Source organism: Rhinatrema bivittatum, chromosome 8 (genome assembly GCF_901001135.1).
Source record: "Rhinatrema bivittatum chromosome 8, aRhiBiv1.1, whole genome shotgun sequence".
In the NCBI taxonomy this organism is placed as follows: domain Eukaryota; kingdom Metazoa; phylum Chordata; class Amphibia; order Gymnophiona; family Rhinatrematidae; genus Rhinatrema; species Rhinatrema bivittatum.
In genome coordinates this window covers 175,934,098-175,955,383 of record NC_042622.1, presented here as the reverse complement: position 1 = coordinate 175,955,383, position 21,286 = coordinate 175,934,098, and the positions used below count along the sequence as shown (strand labels likewise).

Here is a 21,286-nt window from a genome sequence, read left to right as displayed (position 1 = left end):
GAAAACTGTCCTTTAAATATATATATATTTTTAAACTAAACCTGTCGCTAAAGCCCAAAACTTAACTTAGGCCCTAACACAGACTGTAGGATTTGCACCCCTTCCATCTGCTGGAGACAGAAGAATACTGCTAGACCAGGGGTCGGGAACCAATGGCTCGCGAGCCAGATGTGGCTCTTTTGATGGCTGCATCTGGCTCGCAGACAAATCTTTAATAAAAAAGTAAAAATCTAATAAAAACACCCACCCCCCTAACCCCCCCCCCCCCCCCCCCAAAAGACCTGCCAAAAGTCCCTGGTGGTCCAGCGGGGGTCCAGGAGCGGTCCGGGAGCGATCTCCTGGACTTGGTCTGTCGGCTGCCAGTAGTCAAAATGGCACCGACGGCCCTTTGCCCTCACTATGTCACTGGGGTCGACCAATGGCGGCGGTAGCCCCTGTGACATAGTAAGGACAAAGGGCCGTCGGCTGCCAGTTATCAAAATGTACCCTCACAACAGGGACACAGCAGCTACCTGAATGGAAAACTTTGTTCTAGGTCCCACTGGGGAAAGCTTAAAGTACTGGTGCTGCTTCTCATAACTTTCAGTGGTGGATGAAAAGGGAAATCTAGCAACCCCAGTCACAGAAGTTTATGCTGCTGACCCTCCCTGTCTCTTTGACATAAGCTAGAGAAAGGGTGGAGGAGGGCCTAGGCATTTCAAAGAAATGCATGGAAATAAAAAGGTTAAACAAAAGATATAGAGGTGATAATCTTTATTTATGTACATTTAGTTGGACTAACATGGCAATCACACTGCTTTATAACAGAGAGAAATCCTTGGGATAAGTGGCATTCACGTACTCCCAAGCTATATGGACTTTCAGACACCACCAACCCATTTAGAGTCACTGTGTATCATGTTAGGATAAGGGGTGCCATCCTCCTGTGGCCCTGGCAGCACAGCTCTGTCATTTCTTCATACCACTGTCTGAACTGAGGCAGGCATCAAACAACTTCATTTTTACTTCTGTATCATGCAAAAGACCATGCAAAAATAGACACTCAGCCGAAAGTGAAAGTTAAAAACATCTTTATTACAATCAGCAAAGGGCTTTAGCGTGAAATAAGCATTGCTGGGGACATTTGATAGCACAGGGACAGTCTTTAGCACTGTTTTAACTTTTCGATTCAAAACTAATCTATGCAACATTTTAAAGAAGGATAACAGGAAATCATGTCACAGCAGGATCTCATAACTATACCTGATAAAAGGAGCCTGGAAAGTCCAATTACGTTTCCTGAAACCCCTCCCCCCAAAAAAAGTGTCTACAAAATATTGACATAAGAAAAACGTATAGTTTAAGTGTAATTCAAAGCCTGACTCGTATGAGTTTTGACAGATCCTGCAGAGATAAAAAGAAGGAAAATGGAAACCTAAGTGTATTAGCTTAGATTTCAGTACAATGCTCAAATTCTGGTTTATTTTTTTGAAAAACTTGGGTTCTGGTGTGCAGGTTTCCTAATTTAATGCCCTACTTTAAATAAATACTTCAATATATCATCTGATTTTTAGCCTGCCTTTCCAAATTATGGTTATGTTAGCTTACAACATTCTAAGTATTCAGGTATAAAAAGTCCCTGCCCAGGGGGACAGGAGATAAAGTGACTTGCTCAAGGTCACAAGGTGTGTCTGTGGGGAAGTGGGATTTGAACCTGGATCCCCTGGTTCTCAGCCCATTGCTCTGACCACTCTTCCTCCTCAACTTTTAAATTGTTCAAACATGTTTTCAGATTTCTCTTCAGGCTGAGTTGCCAATACCATCTTTTCAACTGGTGACAGCTAAGGAATGGCAGTGGCCTAATGCTTTTAAATGTTCTTTTTCAAATCTTTACTTTTAATATTTGGTCATGACAGTAATGGGACTGGCAGTTCCATTATACAAGGGGATCCCTAATTAGCAATAGGAGCGTGAACTTCCAATTACATAAGAAATGTGAACTTTTTTTTTAAATTAATCCTCAAAATATTCAAACTTCAAAAGCAACAATTTACGGAAATAAAAAGAAAATAATAATGCTGTGGCACTGGTCACTGCCCTGTGGTCCTTGCAAAGATGAGCTGTCTTACTAGCATCTATCTGCAAAGCATCCCAGTAACAGAAAGAAGCCGATGTAGCAGAGAGGCAGCAACTACATACAAAAGAAAGATCAGATTATCAGGATCAGCACCTATCCTTTCTAAAGGGGAATCTAACCACCAGAATCCGGATTATACAGCACTGCATCTTTGATCTTTTTCCTGTATTTGGGTAGAGGGTGGATTATTGCCATCTTAACACAGGGATATAAAAATGTTCAAAATCAGTATTTTTAAAAGGAGTATAAATGAACTTTTTACAAAATTTTATTAAACAGAACAGTACTTCAGGTAAGCTTATTTATTACCCAAAACATGAATCACTGTGAAATCCTGTTAAAGATAACAAAGCTGATTGAAATTTTGCTAAAAAATAATTAAAAAAACAAAAACCCCACCCATTACACTATCATAGGTAAAAAATGTACATCCCACACATAAAAATAAGAACAAAATATTATTTACATATTTTACATCTGTAAACTTGACTATAAAACAGCAGCTGCTTACCAAAAACAAGTTCCCCTATGTCCTTACTCAGGACATCTTATGTCCCCATCACGATGGAACCTTGGGCTGTGGAGCGCTGAATATTCACATGAAGAGTCTTGGTGCAGTCAGAGTTCTTTGGGCTTGGTGCTAACTCCAGTCCTGCAGCTCTCACAAGCAGCAGGAGCCACTCTTCAAAGGGACACACTGCATACTGTTGTTGCATTTCACCTTCTTTCTTTTCCTAAACACCTGCAACACTCATGTTTATTATGTCAACTATGGTGCTTTCAATGCACTGGCACAACTGCACATCAGCATCTGTGCTCTCAAGGTCCCTTGAACCACCTCTACAGGTTCTTGCTTCTTTATGTATTCCAGACCATTCCACTGGCTTCTCTTTCAGCTGCTGAAGACCTTAATAAAAAAAAAAATGGAAGCAACAAATCCCTTCAGTAGAAGACAACTACGGGTTGGACTATATCTAAGGAAGGATGTATATAAATGTTACACATGACATAGGGAAACATGACCTAAGTGTTCAAAACAAACAGTCCTGCAATAAGCAAGAAACTTACTTGAAAAAAATAATTATCCCCATAATATCAGCAAGCCAGTCAATGTGCCCTGCATTGCACAGGCTACTCAGTCTATTCAATCATATATCTGGGGACTGGACTCGAAAAAAAAAAATGTTTTTTTGAAAAATGTTTTTGTTTAAAATAAAATCTTTAGACATCCAGTCTTAGATTGAAAACCCTTTGTTCATTAAATCAATCTAGAATCTTTAGACAACCAGTCAAAGATTTTATTTTCTTTAAACAAAACATTTTCAAAAAACTTCTCTTTTTGGCGTCCAGTCCCCAGGTATACGATTGAATAGACTGAATGGCCCGTGCAACGCAGGGCACACTGACTTTTTTTTTTTAAATAAGCTGCTTGCTTATTGCAGGACTGTTTAGTTGGAACACTTGCTTCATGTTTCCCTGTATGGTGGTGTATTATTGAGATTCAGTAGGCTCTTCTTGATTACCAATTTTTATAAATATAATGTAACATTATGAACCTGATTCAACTGTTAGAATTTAATAGGTTTCTTCAACAATGGTACAGACATAGGTGATTGTTTATCATCATTCAGTGATAATTTTCTGCTGATAGGTCTTCCAGACAAGCTAATTTTCGTTCTTTTTGGAAACCTTTAACTCACTATTACCCCTGACTATTCGCCAAAGCAACAACACATCAGGCTGCAAGACCCAGGAATTCAAGATGCTCATATTGGCCATTTCAGTCCACGAATCAATTCTAGTAGAGAAAAACAAGACACTGACACCTTCATAATTCAATGGTACCTCCTTCACGACAACACTAGTCCGGCCAGCTGGAATCCTATGCATTTTCAGAAATTGTCTCTCTCAGTGCTTAGCATTACTGCCCTATCATTAGAGAGATACATTTTTGGCTGCCAGATATTAATTTGAATATTCCATCCTTCAGGCAGAATTATTTTCCAACTGATTGCAAACTAAAAGATGACGCTACCATCAAACTACAAAAAACTGCAACCAGCTGCCTTAGTAAGATTGCTCTGTTCTCTCAATATCTCATAAGCGCACTGAGGTCTTTCCTTACAGCAAGAGGTCGCCCACATCCCGCATCACTCAGCCTACACTAGCGATAAGTCACCAAGACCTTCGCCCACCCCCTCTGTTCTTCAGCCAGGATAAGAAGACACAAGGACTTACGTGTAATAATCGGATCGATGTCTCTAGTCTGAGTGGCAACGTCAGAGGCACAAACCTGCCCTATCTGTATGAGGAGTGACATGATATCCTCGTACAATGGAGGGAAAGCTTGGCAGAATGACACCAAACAAGGCAACGTTGGCATAAAGAAAGCGTAACGCTTCACTTTGGTTAACACTGGAGAAAAAAAAAGTAAAAAAAAAAAAATGGTGATGAGAAAAGAGAGCTTCAAGTCCAATCTTCTCTGGCCAGGAAGGAAACTTTCTCTGCTGACGGCTTCTTGGTGGAAGAATCTCTTACCTGTAAGCAATGTTCCCATAACATTGATGGCCAGGCGAGCCACGCTGAGAGATTTTGGCAATGCGTACTGGATACACAAATAAGAAAGAAGCTGGATGGCAAATTTCTGGGGAAGGAGAGGAAAACACACTTGTTTCCTATTCCATTTTTAAACATCGAGTGCCCAATTTATTAAAGATATTTTCTTATTCTATGCTTGGAAACAGTTTGTTGAATTTGACCTGATACTATTTCACATTTAGGTCTGGAAGGGCAGAAGAGCTTGAAGGTTACCTCAATCCTCCATGCCTAAATATTTGTCAGTTTCCTTCAGCATCTGATCCTACGTATTAGCATACACAGCGGGGGAAGAAAAATGCAACTGCAAAATGAAATGCTAGAGTCCGCCACAGACTTCTAGTTTTCCCATCTTTTCCCCAACTGCTGTGTCCTGTAGTTAAGGTCCAGGTACAGAAGGCAAGTCACAGAGCACCCTCCCAGAAGAAGTGGTGAAGACAAGAATGGTAACGGAATTCTAAGGAGCATGAGAGGATATCCATGAAGAAATGGGGAAACCTGCTTTAACTTTGGGTTTAACCTTAACAGAGAGGCAGTTACTACCCAAAGCAATTTGCTGGGCAGACTGGATGGACCATTTGGAATTTTTTTCGGCTGTCATTTAGTAAGTTACTAGGAGCCAGTACAGGTCAGCCGGCAGCTGGTGAGGGAAGACACCCTGGTATGCCTAGCGCAGAACTGTGCATCTAATACTTTACCAGCCAGATGGCAAAAGCACACAGACAAAGCTGCTGCCAAGGAAACATTTGTCTACATGCAAAATCTGTCACTACTTATTTACTTTAGCATCAGTGGGTTTGAAGCGACGGTAGGAAAAATGGTATTAATGTTTAACAAAACACTTTGTTAGAAGTACCATAAAGAGGTTTCCTGCTGAAAATGATGATACAGAAAGCAAGTGTAAAATACTGAGAGGTCCATATTCAGTAAGCCAGTGAGAGGCAAAGTTATCTGGATAACTTTAAACTCCATTAAAGTTATCCAGACAAGTTCACCCAGACAGCCCTAAACTTAATTTGCTATATTTAAAAAAATGTATATGCCGCCTAAATCCATGGCTCTATTTATTTATTTTCAATTTTTTATATACTGCCTATCAATATTTCTAAGTGGTTAATTATAAACATCCACTGGCAGCATACATTATAAAACATTCACAAAACACTACATTCAAGAGACACAGTAACAAATAAGCTGTCACAAACCAGAGCCTGAATTCTAATGACAATGCTACGAACAGTGACCCAAAACTCATTCACAGTATAAATGTACAAAAGACCCAACCAATAAAGCAAATGCCTGCTGAAATAGAAACATCTTCAGCATCTTAGGACAGGTCACCAGACGCAAGCTTTCTGATAACGAGTTCCACAGAAAAGACCCTTTCACGAGACTCAACAAGAGGTGCATGTCAAAGAGATGGAACATCTGACAGCCCTCCCTGCAAGAATGCAAGTACACGTGGAGGGCTGTATCTGGGCAGTATTGAATTCAGCCAGTGACAAACTCTTATGCAACATTTTGTGAATCCGCACAACAGTCTTGTTTTTAATTTGTCATTCATTTGGTAATCAGTGCAGCTTGTACAAAATTGGAGTAACGATCTTCAACCCTGTCCTGACATAACCCAAGCGGCGAAATTTGGTAAAATTTGGAGTGCTCATGAGGCAAACGCTGGCATTCCAATATAGACAGAACTACAGTAATCTATGCTTGCTAACACTAGGGTTTATACCACAAATCGAAAGCTTGACGCACAAAGTAACACATAGCTGATTACAAATAACAAATCTGCCAGGCCAGCATGTTTGATCCCCCACCCAACAATAGAATAAAAAAATAATAATATCAGAGCATAGCACCCAATATCCCTCCCAAATCTTTGCAAGCCATAGCAGCCTGAGGTCCCCCTTCCCCAACCCCCACTATGAAAATCAAAGTTCTGACTCAGGGCCCCCTCGCTCTGACTGCAACGTTGACCATCTGTACCAACACTGCTGGCAAACACTGGATGTCACCAGGAGCAGTATGAATCTACCATGCTTCCAGCCTTGGAGGTTCTGGAGGGTTCCACGCTTCCAGCCTTGGAGGTTCTGGAGGGTTCCAGGTGGGGCAGGAGGTTGGATGTAAGGGCCAGGAGAGGATACTGACTTTTAGATTGCAGGGGATGATGGGAAGTTGGCGAGTGGGCCTCAGGCTCCTATGGCCTTCAACTTGCTTTTATTCTTTTTTTTGGGGGGGGGGGGGGGGGAGGGTTTGCGTACTACTCTCCAAGGTTTTTTGTTATTTTGGGGGTGGGGGACTGCCCCTACTAGTTTTTTCTTTATAATTTACCAGCTATACAGTTGTGCTCATACATTTACAGACCCCTGGCAGAATTTGTAAGATGTGCAGCATTTTAAGAAAACAAGAGTGATCAGACAAAGCATGTCTGTTATTTTTAAGATGTTTCAAATTAAACTATTATGCATCACAGAAAGCAGAGTTGCTTACCTGTAACAGGTGTTCTCCCAGGACAGCAGGATGTTAGTCCTCACATAAGGGTGACATCATCAGATGGAGCCCTGACACGGAAAGCTTTTGTCAAAGTTTCTAGAACTTTGACTGGCACACTACGCATGCCCAGCATGCCATAACCCTGTGGCCACCAGGGGTCCCTCTTCAGTCTCGTTTGTAGCAAAAGTACCAGCAAAAAATAAAATAAGAAAATGGTATCGAACCAAACTCCGCGGGGTGGCGGGCGGGTTTCGTGAGGACTAACATCCTGCTGTCCCGGGAGAACACCTGTTACAGGTAAGCAACTCTGCTTTCTCCCAGGACAAGCAGGATGGTAGTCCTCACATATGGGTGAATAGCAAGCTACAGGCTGAGCCATACATATGAGGCCAAGCAGCACTGAACATGTGCAACAGGCACAACAACTGGGAATAAGTTCCTTAGGACAGACTGGCCAAAGATAGAGTCTTGTCGCCCAGCCTTGTCCAGGCAGTAATGGGCTGCGAAGGTGTGGAGAGAACGCCACGTCGCAGCCTTTTAGATGTAAGCAATCTGTACTGAATGGTAGTGCGCTACTGACATTGCCATGGCCCTGACTGAGTGTGCCTTCACTCGTCCCTTGAGTGGAAGGCCTGCTTGCTGGTAGCAGAATTCAATGCAGTCTGCTAACCAGTTGGAGAGGATCTGCTTGCCCACCGCGACTCCAAGCTTGATTTTGTCAAAAGAAACAAAGAGTTGGATGGACTTCATGTGGACTGTGGTGCGGTCTAAATAAAATGCAAGCACACGCTTACAGTCCAGGGTGTGCAGAGCTCGCTCACCCGGGTGAGTATGAGGCTTTGGAAAGGAAGTGGGCAAGACGATGGACTGATTTAAGTGGAAATCAGTTACCACCTTAGGAAGGAATTTAGGGTGAGTGCGGAGAACCACCCAGTCATGTAGGAACCTTGTTTAGGGTGAGTAGGTCACAAGGGCCTGTAACTCACTTAACCCTGTGAGCAGATGTAATGGTTACTAGGAAAATAACTTTCCATGTAAGATATGAGGTCGAGGGAGTGCAGGGGCTCAAAGGGAGGACGCATGAGCTGTGCAAGTACTACATTGAGGTCCCATGCCACGACCGGTGATCATAGAGGAGGCTTAAGCTGTAGTAGGCCTCTCATGAAGCGACTCACCAGGGGTTGAGCCGTTATAGGGGCATCCCCTACTCCTTGATAGTAAGCAGAGATGGCACTAAGGTGTACTCGGATAGATGACGTCTGGAGACCAGATTCCGAGAGGTGCCAGAGAATCTAAGACTGTTGGTGTGGGGCAATTGAAGGAATTTAATCCTTTGTGTGCACCACACAGTAAACCTCTTCCACTTAGAACAGTAAGACTTCTGTATGGAAGGCTTTCTTGAAGCTACGAGGACTTGAGACATGCTACTAGAAAGATTGAGGGGCTGTAATATCAACCTTTCAACATCCAGGCCGTCAGAGATAGGGTCTGGAGGTTCGGGTGACGTAATTTGCCGTGATTCTGTGTTATGAGGTTGGGCGCTGTGCCCAGGCGAATGGGTTCCTGGACTGAGAGGTTGAGAATTATGGGAAACCAGACTTGGCGTGGCCAATACGGGGCTATGAGTATCATTGAGCCTCGGTCCTGTTGTAGCTTTACGAGAGTCTTGCTTATTAGCGAAATCGGAGGGTACGCATATAGCAGGCCCATGTTCCAGGGGCAAGCGAAGGCATCCATGGTTGGTGCTCTCTGGTCCCTGTGTAGGGAGCAGAAGCGTTCCACTTTGCAGTTCTGTTTGGACGCAAAGAGGTCGATGGTCGGCTGACCCCACCAGTGGAAGATTCTGCTCGCGACAGAGGGATCCAGAGACAACTCATGTGGTTGGAAACGTTGGCTGAGGCGGTCCACCAGTGCATTCTGTGTGCCTGTGAGATAAATGGCTCGCAGTAGAATTGAGTGTGACAGGGCCCAGGCCCAGATCTGTGCTGCCTCCTGGCAGAGCAGATAAGAGCCCGTGCCCCTCTGTTTATTCAGATACCACATTGCTACTTGGTTGTCTGTCTGAATCAAGACTACTTTGCTGGAGAGGCACTCCTTGAATGCAAACAAGGCGTAGCACATCGCTCGAAACTCCAGAAAGTTAATTTGATAGGTAGCTTCGGCTTTTCTCCAAGTCTCTTGGGTCTGAAGGCCTTTGAGCCCCCCAACCTAGGTTGGAGGCGTCCGTGGTTAAGGTCACCTGAGGAGCCGGTTGCTGGAAAGGTAGATCTGTTTGTAAGTTGGCCTTGACCATCCACCAAGTAAGGGACGAACAAAGTTGACTGGTTATGTGGACAAGGGACGTAAGCGGCTGAGTGGCTTGATGCCACTGAGACTTTAAAGTCCATTGTGTCAGTCTCATGGCTAAGCATGCCATTGGGGTGACATGGACTGTTGATGCCATATGGCCGAGCAATTTCAGTAGTTGTCGAGCCAAGGCTGTTTGTCGACTGCGGATAGAGCTGGCAAGGTTGGACAGGTTGGACAGTGGCCAAAGGTAAAAACCCTTTGGCCACTGTGGTGTCTAGGTCAGCTCCTATAAAGGAGAGATGAGTCTGTGTCAAGTGGGATTTTGGATAGTTGATCTGAAATCCCAGCGAGTGCAGGAGCTGTATAGCGAGCCCGAGGGAGTTGAGGGCTCCTTATCTGAACTGGCTTTTTATGAGCCAGTCGTCCAGATATGGGAAGACTTGTATGCCCTTGTGACACAAATGTGCAGCCACTACTGCCAGGTACTTCGTGAACACTCGAGATGCTGAGGCCAGGCCGAATTGCAGGATTCTGTATTGATAATGCCCTTGGCCCACCACGAATCGCAGGTACTTGCGATGACGAGGGAAGATTGCAATGTAGGCGTATGCGTCTTGAAGGTCCAGAGAGCAGAGCCAATCCCCTTGTTGTACCAGAGGGAGCATGGTGCCCAGGGACACCATTCTGAACCGTTCCTTGTGAAGAAAAGTGTTCAATGCACGGAGATCCAGAATAGGCTGGAGGTTGCCGGTATTTTTTGGAATTAGGAAGTACCTGGAGTAGAACCCTCTCCCCTGCTGATTCAACAGAACCTGTTCTATGTCTCTGGCCAACAGAAGGTTCGAGATCTCTGACTCGAGAAGTCCTGTGTGATCGTCCCAGCTCCAGGATAGAATGGGTGGGAAGTCCGGGGGTATAATTGAAAAATTTAGACGGTAACAGTGGGTTATTGTGGACAGTACCCACTGGTCCGTGGTAATTGGGTGCCAACTGGTTGCAAAGTGGCAAAGACAGCTTCCCACTGGTGACCTGGGTTGTGGATCAAAGGGGAATGGCTGCTGCTCTCTGGAAAGGAGTCAAAATCCAGATGCAGGACCAGCTTGTGGAGCTGGCTGCACTCTAGGTGTTCTCACTTGGCGTGCATGTCCTCTCTGAGGGGCCCGAGCTGGTCTAGCACGGGACACGGGAGGATAATATCTGCGTGGTCGGTAGAATTGTTTTCTGATGTCCCTTCATGTGCACCTGCAGGCTGCGGAGGGAACATCTGGGGAGACGACCGATAACTGATGCAGGGTCTCATGGTCTTTTAGCTGGGCCACTGCATCCTGGATCTTGTCCCTGAACAGGTTGTCTCCTGTACAGGTAGATCTGCAAGCTTGTCCTGCACCTCCGGTCGTAGGTCTGAAGCCTTGAGCCAGGCCCAGCACTGATGCCTGCTGCCGAAACTCTGGATTCTGTTTCAAAAGAGTCGTAAGCAGCTCTGACCTCGTGCTTGCCTGCTTCCAATCCTTTTTGCAGGATGGAGGACAAGTTCTCTTGTTGTTGTTGTTGTGGTAATATCTCTGCAAATTCCTGGACTTGTTTCCAGAGATTTCTAGTATATTGGGTCATATATAGTTGATACGCTGCTATCAACATGGACCCTTGAAAGACTCTGCAGATCCTCTCCAACTGGTTAGCAGACTGCATTGAATTCTGCTACCAGCAAGCAGGCCTTCCACTCAAGGGACGAGTGAAGGCACACTCAGTCAGGGCCATGGCAATGTCAGTAGCGCACTACCATTCAGTACAGATTGCTTACATCTAAAAGGCTGCGACGTGGCGTTCTCTCCAATGCATCCAATGCATCTGATGCCTTCTGTTCCTTATCAGGAGGAGCTGAGGAGTGTGGACGTGATCTTTTAGCTTTTTTCTGTGCTGATTCCACCACATCAGAATGGTGGGGCAGCTGACTTTTTTGAAAACCTGGGGCTTGTTGAACCAGATACATTGCATCTGCTGACTGGAGGTACAGTACCTGGATGGTCCCACAGGCAGTGCAAGAGGTCAAGAAGAACTTCATGCACTGGTATTGCCATCAGCTCCTTTGGAGCATCTACAAACTGTAAGAACTCCAACATCTTGTGGCAAGCGTCTTCCTCTGTAACCAGTGGAAATGGGATAGTGTCAGACATTTCCTTGACAAAGCTGGCAAAGGAGAGGTCTTCCGGAGGAGATAGTCACCTTTCTTGCGGGGTGAAGGATCTGAGAGCAATTCCTTGGAAGCTTGTGAGGAATCATGTGAGGATGCATCCTCCCATGGATTATAGGGAGTATCCTCTTCTCCTGGTGGGCTTCCTGAGGGAGGAAGTATGCCAAAGCCGATAGGGCAGGAAGGCATCGATGGATGCGGCACCAGCATCGAGGGCACTGAAGCAGATGAGGTGCATTTGGGCACAGATAGCCCTGGCATGGGTTCCGGCATCGGTGGTTTCCATGGAGGGATCTGGCCGGGAATTGGCTCTTCCTCCTCCGAGGAACCCAGTGTGGGAATCGGGACCTGTGGAGACCTCGATGGACGACTCGGTGCCAGCGAGTCCAATGGCACAGGTTGAGTCGGGAAGGCACCGATGAGCATGTCCAGGCGCTCGAGGAGCGGTGCGAACATCAAGGGTGCCGGTTCCGGTATGGGGGCCGGCGCTGGCAGCGATTAGAAGCCTCAGGGCATTCAGCACTGCCTCTTGGACCATGCGGTCCAATTCCTCCCGAAAATCCAGCATGGATGGCACAGCACCTGGGGTAGCAGGCAGGCTAGGAGTCACCGGAGCCTCCATGGAGGCCTGTGGAGGATCGGTGCTCAGCACCCATATCGGTGGGGAATGCCTCGGGGTCCCAGGTCTAGAGGAGGATGGGGGCTCCCGCAGGCCCTATTCGCAGGTGGCTAGATGGAAGTCGATGCCGCTGCTGTCTCGGTGCTGGCACCGGGCTGGGACGCACATTATTGCCAGTGACTGTTTCCCGCAGTGCTCAGTCCTGTCCTTTTCTGGTACAGAGGATGACGACGCCAATGACTTCGAGGGGGTCGGCGACGGACGGTCACCTGCTCCGCGGTGTTCTTGGCGGGGCATCTCCGAAGTCGATGGACCCTTTCCGGTCGGCACTACTTGAGTTGGAGTCGACAGAGCAGCCTGTTTTCACCCAAACAGGTGCTCCATCTTGTCCAGTCGCCTTCAGGGGTCATCTGTGCGCAAGTAGGGCACCAATGAACTTCGTGCGAGGGTCCTAAGCACAGAACACAAACATCGTGCGAGTCCGTTATGGCCATGGTGCTCGGACACTCGGGGCATTTTCTAAACCCGGTCGCCATATCAAAAATTTGGTGCTTGTGCAGTCAATGACCGGGCACTGAGAAGAGTGTCGCCGGGAATTGACAGCAAACCGCGAGGAAAACACTTACCGAGTGTCAGAGGGAACAGGGTGCGATGTGGGACCCCGGTGAGGGTAAAAAAGGAAGATAAATTTCAAGTTTTTCTGTGAGGAAACTGTGAGAAATTTCTCACGGAGCTTCTAACCACGAGGCAACTTGCTGTGCGGAAAAAGAGAGACTGAAGGGGGACCCCTGGTGGCCACAGGGTTAGTGGCATGCTGGGCATGATCAGAGTGCCAGTCAAATTTCTAGAAACTCTGACAAAAGTATTCCGTGTCAGGGCTCCATCTGATGATGTCACCCATATGTGAGGACTACCATCCTGCTTGTCCTGGGAGAACAGCACAATCATTAACAAACCATAGCAATAAAGGAAACAATAAAATGGTCCTGTTCACAAAGACAAATCCACCGGTTTTTTTGGGTCCTCTTAACTGTTCATACGTATCTAACATTTCCAAAAGCACGAATAACCTTTCCTACCTGAGGGATTTTAGCGCTGCGGTTGAAGTAAGACGGTCCACAGTGGGTTTTTGCAATTACCTGCTTTTCCAGTTCAGGCTGAGCCAGGAGTTCCGGGATGAAATCCAGGCAGATGTGCATGGATGGGATTCCTGCCGCCGTAAGTGCCAGAAGTTCACATGGATAGCCCTGTTTGATGATAACAAGGAGAGTGACCTGAGAAAAGCCCTCTCCACAGGCACTCACCCCTCACACAAAAAAAAAAAAAAAAAAAAAAAAAGGAGGAGGGTATTCAGGGCAAAAACATTTACCACTAAGAAAAGCAATGTGGGAGGGGTAAGGAGAAGGGACACAATGAAGTTGCCAAACTGTATTCCTGCAAGTCATCCAGAAAACAAATAGAAATGAAGAAAAATGACCAAGGACCGCAAGGTAAAGCGAGCTAGGGGCTTGGGGACAGTCCTGTGCACTGCCTTGCGAAGGACTTGCGGCCCATAATAGCTACGGTTACGGAAGGTGCCCTGGCCCATGACCCTTCCTACCCCACCCCAGAACAGAGGGCTGCGCTGCGGTGACCTGGGAGGGGATATACAGCAGGAGGAAAACCAAGCTTTATGGCGCTGGTTCCAATTCAACTAGAAATCTCAAGTAGAAGGAAACTGCCGGGCAAAAAATCCACAGAAAACCAAGACAGACCAAACTTAACTTATTTAAAGTAAAAGAAAATACATTCTCTCTTTAACGGTTGTATCTATTGTGGCTATTTACAAACCTTGCACAGTTGAGAAAAGAACAATTTAATAAAGATGATTTGCATGTGACATTTGCTAGCCTACTCAGGTCAAAATGCAGTACCAATAATGACCATGACAATTTAAACAAAACAAGGAATTATTAGTTCTAATTTCCACTGCGCCACCTCAAAAAAGCAAACAATGAAATAAAATCAGAGCGCAACAGACCTGGAAGTGAACCAGCTTGGCAATGTTGGGATCAGCAATGAACATCTGATGCAGGAGGCAGCAGATGAGGCACTGCACCTCCCGCAGGTCACACAGCAGACTCTCCTCTCCCTCTTCCAGTCCCCTGCTCGGAGGAAGCGCGGAGCCCTCGGCAATGACATCCTGAGCTCTCTCCTCCTCAGTAGGTAAGCAGACCTCTAGCAGAATCTGAATCGCAGCACTGTCCTACAAAGGAGCCAAGGGAGTAGAATCGGTCATCTGTCCAGCCAAAAACTAATTTTCATATACTTCCTCAGAGCAAATCACTCAGGAGGTAAGCACACTATTTATTCAAACGGAGGGGTGGGGGTGAGTAAAACTAACAGTCCATGCAGACAAAGGCATGGCTGCCTCAGCCACTCTTTCTTCCGAGGAATATGGACAGGCTGGATAGTAATAATCTTACAATTCCTCCCTTCAAGCGTTCTGGTTAGAGGGCCTGCATAAGAACACCACTGTTCAAAGTATTTTTCTGCTGCAAACACTTTACAGTACAGAGCAAATCGAGAGTGGTCGCTCATTACCTGGGCAGCAAGTAGGGCATTTTTCAGTTCCTCTCTGGTCACTTCAGGAACCTCAGTCTGTCCTGCTACCCCCAGAGAATTTGGCTGTGATGAGCGGATGTCTTGGTCTGCCGTTTCTTTCAGGTGAGCGCTCAGGAAGGCTTTGGAAGCAAGAAGGTACCCATTGAGCATATGCAGAGTGATATCCATCAAAGGGGGACATCTGATAAGTAAAGCACAAAAAAAAAAAACCCACACTTCATGAACGAAGCAGTAAGGCAGATAACTGTGCTAAGAGAGCAAAACTTGCCCCCTCTGCTGTTTGCTTAGCTGTGTTGAAATATTGCTCTAAGTCCACTCAAAAACAAGATGTCCGCTTCACTTTAGTGGGACAACAACTTAACCTTCACACAGTAACACAGTAAGTGAAGGTAGATGCAGACCAAAATGGCCTATCCAGTCTGCCCAGCAAGGGGTTAAGGGTTCAACTGCCACTCCGTGCACTTTACCCCATGCAAGAACTTTACACCTAAAGTTACCACAGATTATCATGTTTCTTCCTTTAGCCACTACGGATCCTAATGGCTAGAGGAAGAAACGAAAAAGAAAGGATTTATACACCAGGGGAAGATAAATTGGCCAATGTAACTTTTCCCAGCAAACAATTCCCCTCCAGCCTGTTGAATTTCAATAGAGTCCAATGAGGTCTGTAACTGGACTTGGGCCAAGCCTTGTTTGACTTCCAACATGTACCTTCAACAAAATGATTTACGATGTAACACCCATTATTTCCAGCAATCCTCAGCTACAAATTCATCCTCACATGAAGACACCCTTAAGAGGTAACAGCAGCTTAGCCACTAGCAAGGAAGCTCACTAACCTGTAGACTCTCTGATCACACCTTAGTACAATGAGAGGATCAATCATCAGATCATTCTGGGTGTATTTATGTCGTTTGACTAATTTTAATGAAGGCTGCAGTGCATTAACAGTCATCACCCATAATCTGTAAGAAAAGGAACAGAAAACACCACACCAACAGGCTGGAATGAAAATCCTTTAGTCGTGTTTTGGTTGAGAGGTAAAGCACCAGCGTGAGTGTTTCAGGTTTGTCAAAAACTCGTTATTACTGTGAAACAGTCTTCAGCAGAATTCCTTTTTCTACAGCACGAGCAGCAGCTTCACCAACCTTTGAACAAATGTGACATGAAACTAAGAGGTATGAACTGAAATTCTGATGTTTCACCCCTACAACCATTACCCAGATTAGTAGTACAAGTCTCCCTTTCTTTTATTTAAAAATCAAGGAGTTAAGTAGTAAAACAGGTTTACTATGCTTAATAAATAAACAAGTGCCTCCCACAGCTTGTGCAGGAAAAGAACAATCCAGAACAGAAGCTGGAATTTAGGACAGAGTAATGGCACCTTCCCACTTCCCCCACCAACATGCCTTGTGATCTTGGCTACGTCACTGTCTCCTGTTGCCCGAGCTACCCATGGAGATGGTAAGCTCTTTACGGAAGGGACTTACTGTACCTAAATTCTAATAATACTACAAGCCACCCCAAGTATTATTTGGAAAGGTGGACTGACTTTTTATTTTTTGCCTTACAAAATGCTGACAGAAGCAGCCAAAAGGCAGGTCCAATTGTATATTTGCCGTTATTTATTTTATTTTTTAAAATCTTATAGCAGACCACCTTCTTGGCATCACAGTGTTAAGAACCATCCAAAGCCGACCGACGGTCTGAAGGATTCTGCGTGGAACCCCTGCATTCAGCAAACGACTCATATTCAAAGTCAGCACCTCCGCATAAGGAATCAACTCGCTGGCACAAAGTAAAGTCAAGTGTTCGAGAATCTGCATCACTTGCGTCTGACTGGCTGGAAGCATGGAAAATGCTGGAGGAGGAGACGAAAAAGATCCACTTCAGCAGGCAAGAGAAAAAGCTTGGCCTGCATCACGTCAGACTGACAAGTGCACCCTTTGGTCACCACAAAGAATGGGACACGGCAATACACATAACCAAAGCCCAACTGAGATGTATTAGCCATCTATGTGATCTTCAAAGCTCAGCTACTGCCACCCACCACCTTTTCAATCAGTATAAGGTGTCACAGCCTACAAGCGATGCCACTTTTCTTTAGAACCAATACAGCTGCTAGAACTGCACTAGAAAAAGAAACAGGTCTGTGATATACAGCCATGTACTATAGATACTCTGCACATGAAACTCCTGTGTTCAGAACTAATGTGACGTGCTTGCTTGGAATAATCTTCAGTTTAATGTAACTCCCCCTCTGATCCTTATATCCAACCTGAGCAGCCTTAAAGCAAGGTTTCTACCTTCCTGCAGCTGCTTTGGGAAGTGGTTTTTGGCTGAGCTGGTCAGCAGCATCCTGCGGAGCAGAGCATCCGTCCCTGTGATTTCCTCCTCGCATATCCAGTCTTCCACAATGCAGAGATGAGGATAGTTGGTAGCAAGAAGCCGTAATAAGGCAGAGTGTAGCCCTAGGAAGCAATTCAATATTTACATTTCATAGGGTCACAAGTAACATAGTGAACGATAGCTTCTTATGAGAAAGTGCTGGCACAAGGATTATGACACATGGAGCACATCCCACAGAGCAGTAAGAGGCGTTCACACACTCATCCAACTCAGTGGCCCAAAGCTTTCGATGTCCCAGGTGCTTTATAAATCATACAACTGCTATGTTTCAAGATAGGTATAAGACAGCCAAGACGGGCTTTATTTTTAGAGAACTTTATTTTCATTTATTTTATTTTTCTGGGAATTTATTAGTGTTTATTACAACACGAACAAAAAATGGGAGCAATCCATGGAAAAAAATAACCTGTCATTTTTCTGAGTAAATATTTTTGTTCTGATAAAGAAGGTACCTGTGTATTTTGCATGTGATTTGGAAACACGTGCAGTTAATTACAGCGTTTGGGGGGGGGGGGGGGGGGGGAGAGAGAGACTTCAGCAACAGCATATCTAACCCGAGACCGACGTACCGCCCAGCTCCTGCTGCAGTCCTTGTGCCTGACGGATGAGGTATTTGATTGGAATCTGATCCATCAGTGCAGAAGTATAAGACTTGGGTTTTCTTTGCATGGCAGCTGAAAGAAAAAAATCTTTTAAAAAAATAAAAAAATCACAGGGACCAGCCTGATAGCTCAGTGGCAGTAATGTGTGCTACTACGCGACGGCCCCTGGTTCAATTCCTGCATGCCAGGACAGCTAGCGGCACTGCAGAGGCAGCCTCACAGCACTAATGGAGGGAGTTAATGTCATCAAGGCCATGATACAGCGTTCCAGAAGGGGCCCTGGGAACAGCAGGTGTGAGGGGGTCTATTAACATAGGAGAAAATCCCCAGGTGGCTGTGAATAAAGGCCCTGCTTCTGACTGAACTGGAATAAAAAGAAGAAAGGAGGAAAAATAAAATCACAGGCACAAACACTTAAAAAAGCCAGTAGTGAATTTAGTGCTCGTGACAGCAAAAGCCCGACACAGAACAGGCACAGTATCATCTCTGCCCCAGCAATGCGGCTGAGGATTTCAGTACAATTTTTTTTTGGTGAACTGTGCAGCCTTGCTGCATGCTAGGGACATACCGAGTGTCTTTGTGCTGGTGAGCAGAGCCTCTTCAAAGGAGAGCACATAATAGAGCACCAGGAGCTGTGCGGTGATGCTCGAATGCTGAGGGCGACGAGGATTCTCACCCTGCAAAGCAAAGCAAGTGCTTCCAACATCAGATAATGAGATGCCCCCACTGCATCAGCAGTGTAACTGTCTCTCCCATTGACTCTGTTATACCTTAATTATTCACTGTGCACTAACCATTGCTCTGCTAGTGTGTTGCAATTGCTTATTTAGATTTCCAAACTGACACACACTACACATTAAAAAAAAATCTCACTCTTACGCCAGTGAGGCCTTGAAACACGCTCAGTATTTCCTGTTCGGTGATTGGCTGATTGGTAGCTTCTGGGCTGGATTTGGAGGCAGGCGTGAGGACAGAGTTGATGTACACATCAATGAGGGGCAGTAACTGGGGGTGCAGGGGGGTGGCGGTTTCACACAGCTGCCTGTAGATCCAGTCCTAGAACAGAGAGTTACTCAATAAACCACGCAAAGTTTATTCCACAACAGAAAACACATTCATTTAATAACCCCCTCGCTAGGATTGGCACAGCACAATTATACCATAAAATCTTCATGCATGTGTCAGCCTACCTCACATCTTCCAGCCCCAAACAATTCTAAGAATACAGAGCTAAGCAATGTCTCTCCCAAGAGGCTGCCGCACCTTGATAGACACTTTGTGCTTGGTGAACGATCGGCTTCTCAGGAGCTGGTAAATGCAGTGCACTGGCAGAAACCCCGTGATGTTGCCACTCAAGCTGCTCGTTACAGGGACTCTTACTGCGTGAGCTGTGACCACCTAAAATAAATAAAATATATAAAATCTCCCGAGCGTTAACCTTCGAGAAAAGCTCTTCTCATCCTCCTGGCTCTCCAGCCTTAGCACCAGGTGTCACTGCTATGCCATCGGCACAAAAGCAGCCAGCTCCTACCAGAGCACGGCCCTCTGCACGCATCTGTAGTAGTTACCCGGCAGACTCCAAACAGGGCCTGGCATTCTGGGATTTCCGAATGGGCTGAAGAATGTGCAGACCAAATTATTTAATTACTTTGAATAATTAAAGTAACATCACTTTTCAATGCAGGTAACTTCATTTCCCCTGCCATCAAAAACAATTCAGTTTCTTTTAACTAGATTCACTGCTAGGACTTACAATAAGAACATGCCATACTGGGTCAGACCAAGGGTCCATTGAGCCCAGCATCCTGTCTCCAACAGTGGCCAATCCAGGTCATAAGAACCTGGCAAGTACCCAAACACTAAGTCTATCCCACGCTACTGTTGCTCTTACTGACATGGCTGATGTACTGAAAAGCAGGTTCAGGTGGTTTTCTGTTTTTGTTTTTTTTTAACAGACTGGATCATCCACTCCTGGCCATTCCTCTCACATAGAATTCTCCTGCTGTCCATGCTGAAGTGTGCCCCATTTTCAAGTGAATCAAAAGTAACAGATCACTAAATAGTTATTCTGCTTTCGATTAACTTTTCACAAAGTAGCATCAAATTATAGAAACACATTTTAGAAACAAATGCAAATGTATTTTGTTTTCTTGTTGGTGGAGGAATGCTAACATGATTAGCTTTCGATGCAAATATTTTAAAACAGTTTTGCTGCCAGATCAATTATAAAATGAACAAACACAGACGAACTGGTAATAGTGAGAACAGTTACCTGTTCTGTGAAAATTTCTTGCGTGAAGATGGTTTTCATCCTGCTGAGGGAACCCGGCTTAATGACTATCTGGAAGAAAGGAAGAACCTCCCAGTAACAGATCCATGCTCCACTCCTACAGCACCAGCTACTTTTAAACAGCCACAGACCAAACGGTTTTGCTTGGAAAAGAAAGTAGGATCACTGTCCATGCTAATGATTTAAGGGACGCTCTGGGCGTGTCTTATCTGGAGACCTGGGAGCAGGCCTGCACACTACTTACATTTACATTTTTTTTTTTTAACATATATATATATATATTCAGCTTTTTGGCATTTCAAAGCAGATAACATTCAGTAGCAATGGGCTTGGGTCTACAAACTGCTTTTTGCTCAGTTGAGGGTGCACCATCAGAAATGCTTTCTTATAAAAGCCGCATTTTTTTTTTTTTTTTTTAACAAGCTTTATTTTGGTGGAGTCCAGTGGTCTCTTCCTGCTCCTTTTGGGCTTCTGACTCATTCAGAACCAGTATTTACTAGGACTCTGGTGCCAGAAGCCTTCAACAAACTGCGCAGGATTTTTGTCTCCATTTTTAACTCTCTGCCTCCCCTCCCTCATCTAGTCCAGGCAATTCAAAGAGCTCTCTGAAGGGGCTAAACATCACGGCTCACACCAGAACCCACTGCGTGCGATCCCTGCCTCTGGCTACTCTGTGATGGCCAGGAGTCCCTACCCCCTGACAGCATACAGCTCGTCACTCAGCCATCGCACCATCGTCCAACCTTTCCACACAAATAGGAAAATTTGTTCTTACCTGCTAATTTTCATTCCTGTCATACCACAGATCAATCCAGAGAAGTGAGTTTTGCATCCCTACAAACAGATGGAGGCAGAGAATAAAAACTTTGAGGCACTGCTACATAACAGAGAGTACCACCTGCAGTCCCTCAGTATTGACCTGTACCCAAGCCACAGAGTAAATAGAATTCCCCTTGCCCAAGGTGAATCAGAAAAACCCAGGGTTGGAACCCCCTGAACTGAAGATCAACATACCTCCAGCCAAAAACTAGCTTGAAAACCGCTTCACTCAAACAAAACAAGTCGTGAACTGTAT

General features: G+C 45.3%; 1 protein-coding gene across 6 annotated transcripts in view; it reads right to left on the bottom strand.

Moving 5' to 3' along the window:
* Positions 1-1,053: 1,053 nt before the first annotated feature.
* The window catches only part of INTS2 (integrator complex subunit 2), a 67,865-nt gene continuing 47,632 nt past the window's right edge, over positions 1,054-21,286 (bottom strand). For 5 of the 6 annotated variants that reach the window (XM_029611565.1, XM_029611564.1, XM_029611567.1 and 2 more), the window contains exons 12-25: positions 20,194-20,262; positions 19,185-19,319; positions 18,801-18,977; positions 18,490-18,598; positions 17,889-17,993; positions 17,217-17,381; positions 16,570-16,771; positions 15,750-15,875; positions 14,890-15,091; positions 14,327-14,551; positions 13,446-13,553; positions 4,655-4,760; positions 4,355-4,531; positions 1,054-3,023 (exon numbers count right to left, since the gene is read on the bottom strand). In XM_029611565.1, coding sequence (XP_029467425.1) covers positions 2,851-3,023; positions 4,355-4,531; positions 4,655-4,760; positions 13,446-13,553; positions 14,327-14,551; positions 14,890-15,091; positions 15,750-15,875; positions 16,570-16,771; positions 17,217-17,381; positions 17,889-17,993; positions 18,490-18,598; positions 18,801-18,977; positions 19,185-19,319; positions 20,194-20,262 — 2,079 coding nt within the window. In that variant the 3' untranslated portion in view covers positions 1,054-2,850. The remainder of the gene's footprint in view (positions 3,024-4,354; positions 4,532-4,654; positions 4,761-13,445; positions 13,554-14,326; positions 14,552-14,889; positions 15,092-15,749; positions 15,876-16,569; positions 16,772-17,216; positions 17,382-17,888; positions 17,994-18,489; positions 18,599-18,800; positions 18,978-19,184; positions 19,320-20,193; positions 20,263-21,286) is intronic. The other variant, XM_029611570.1, reaches the window with a different exon arrangement.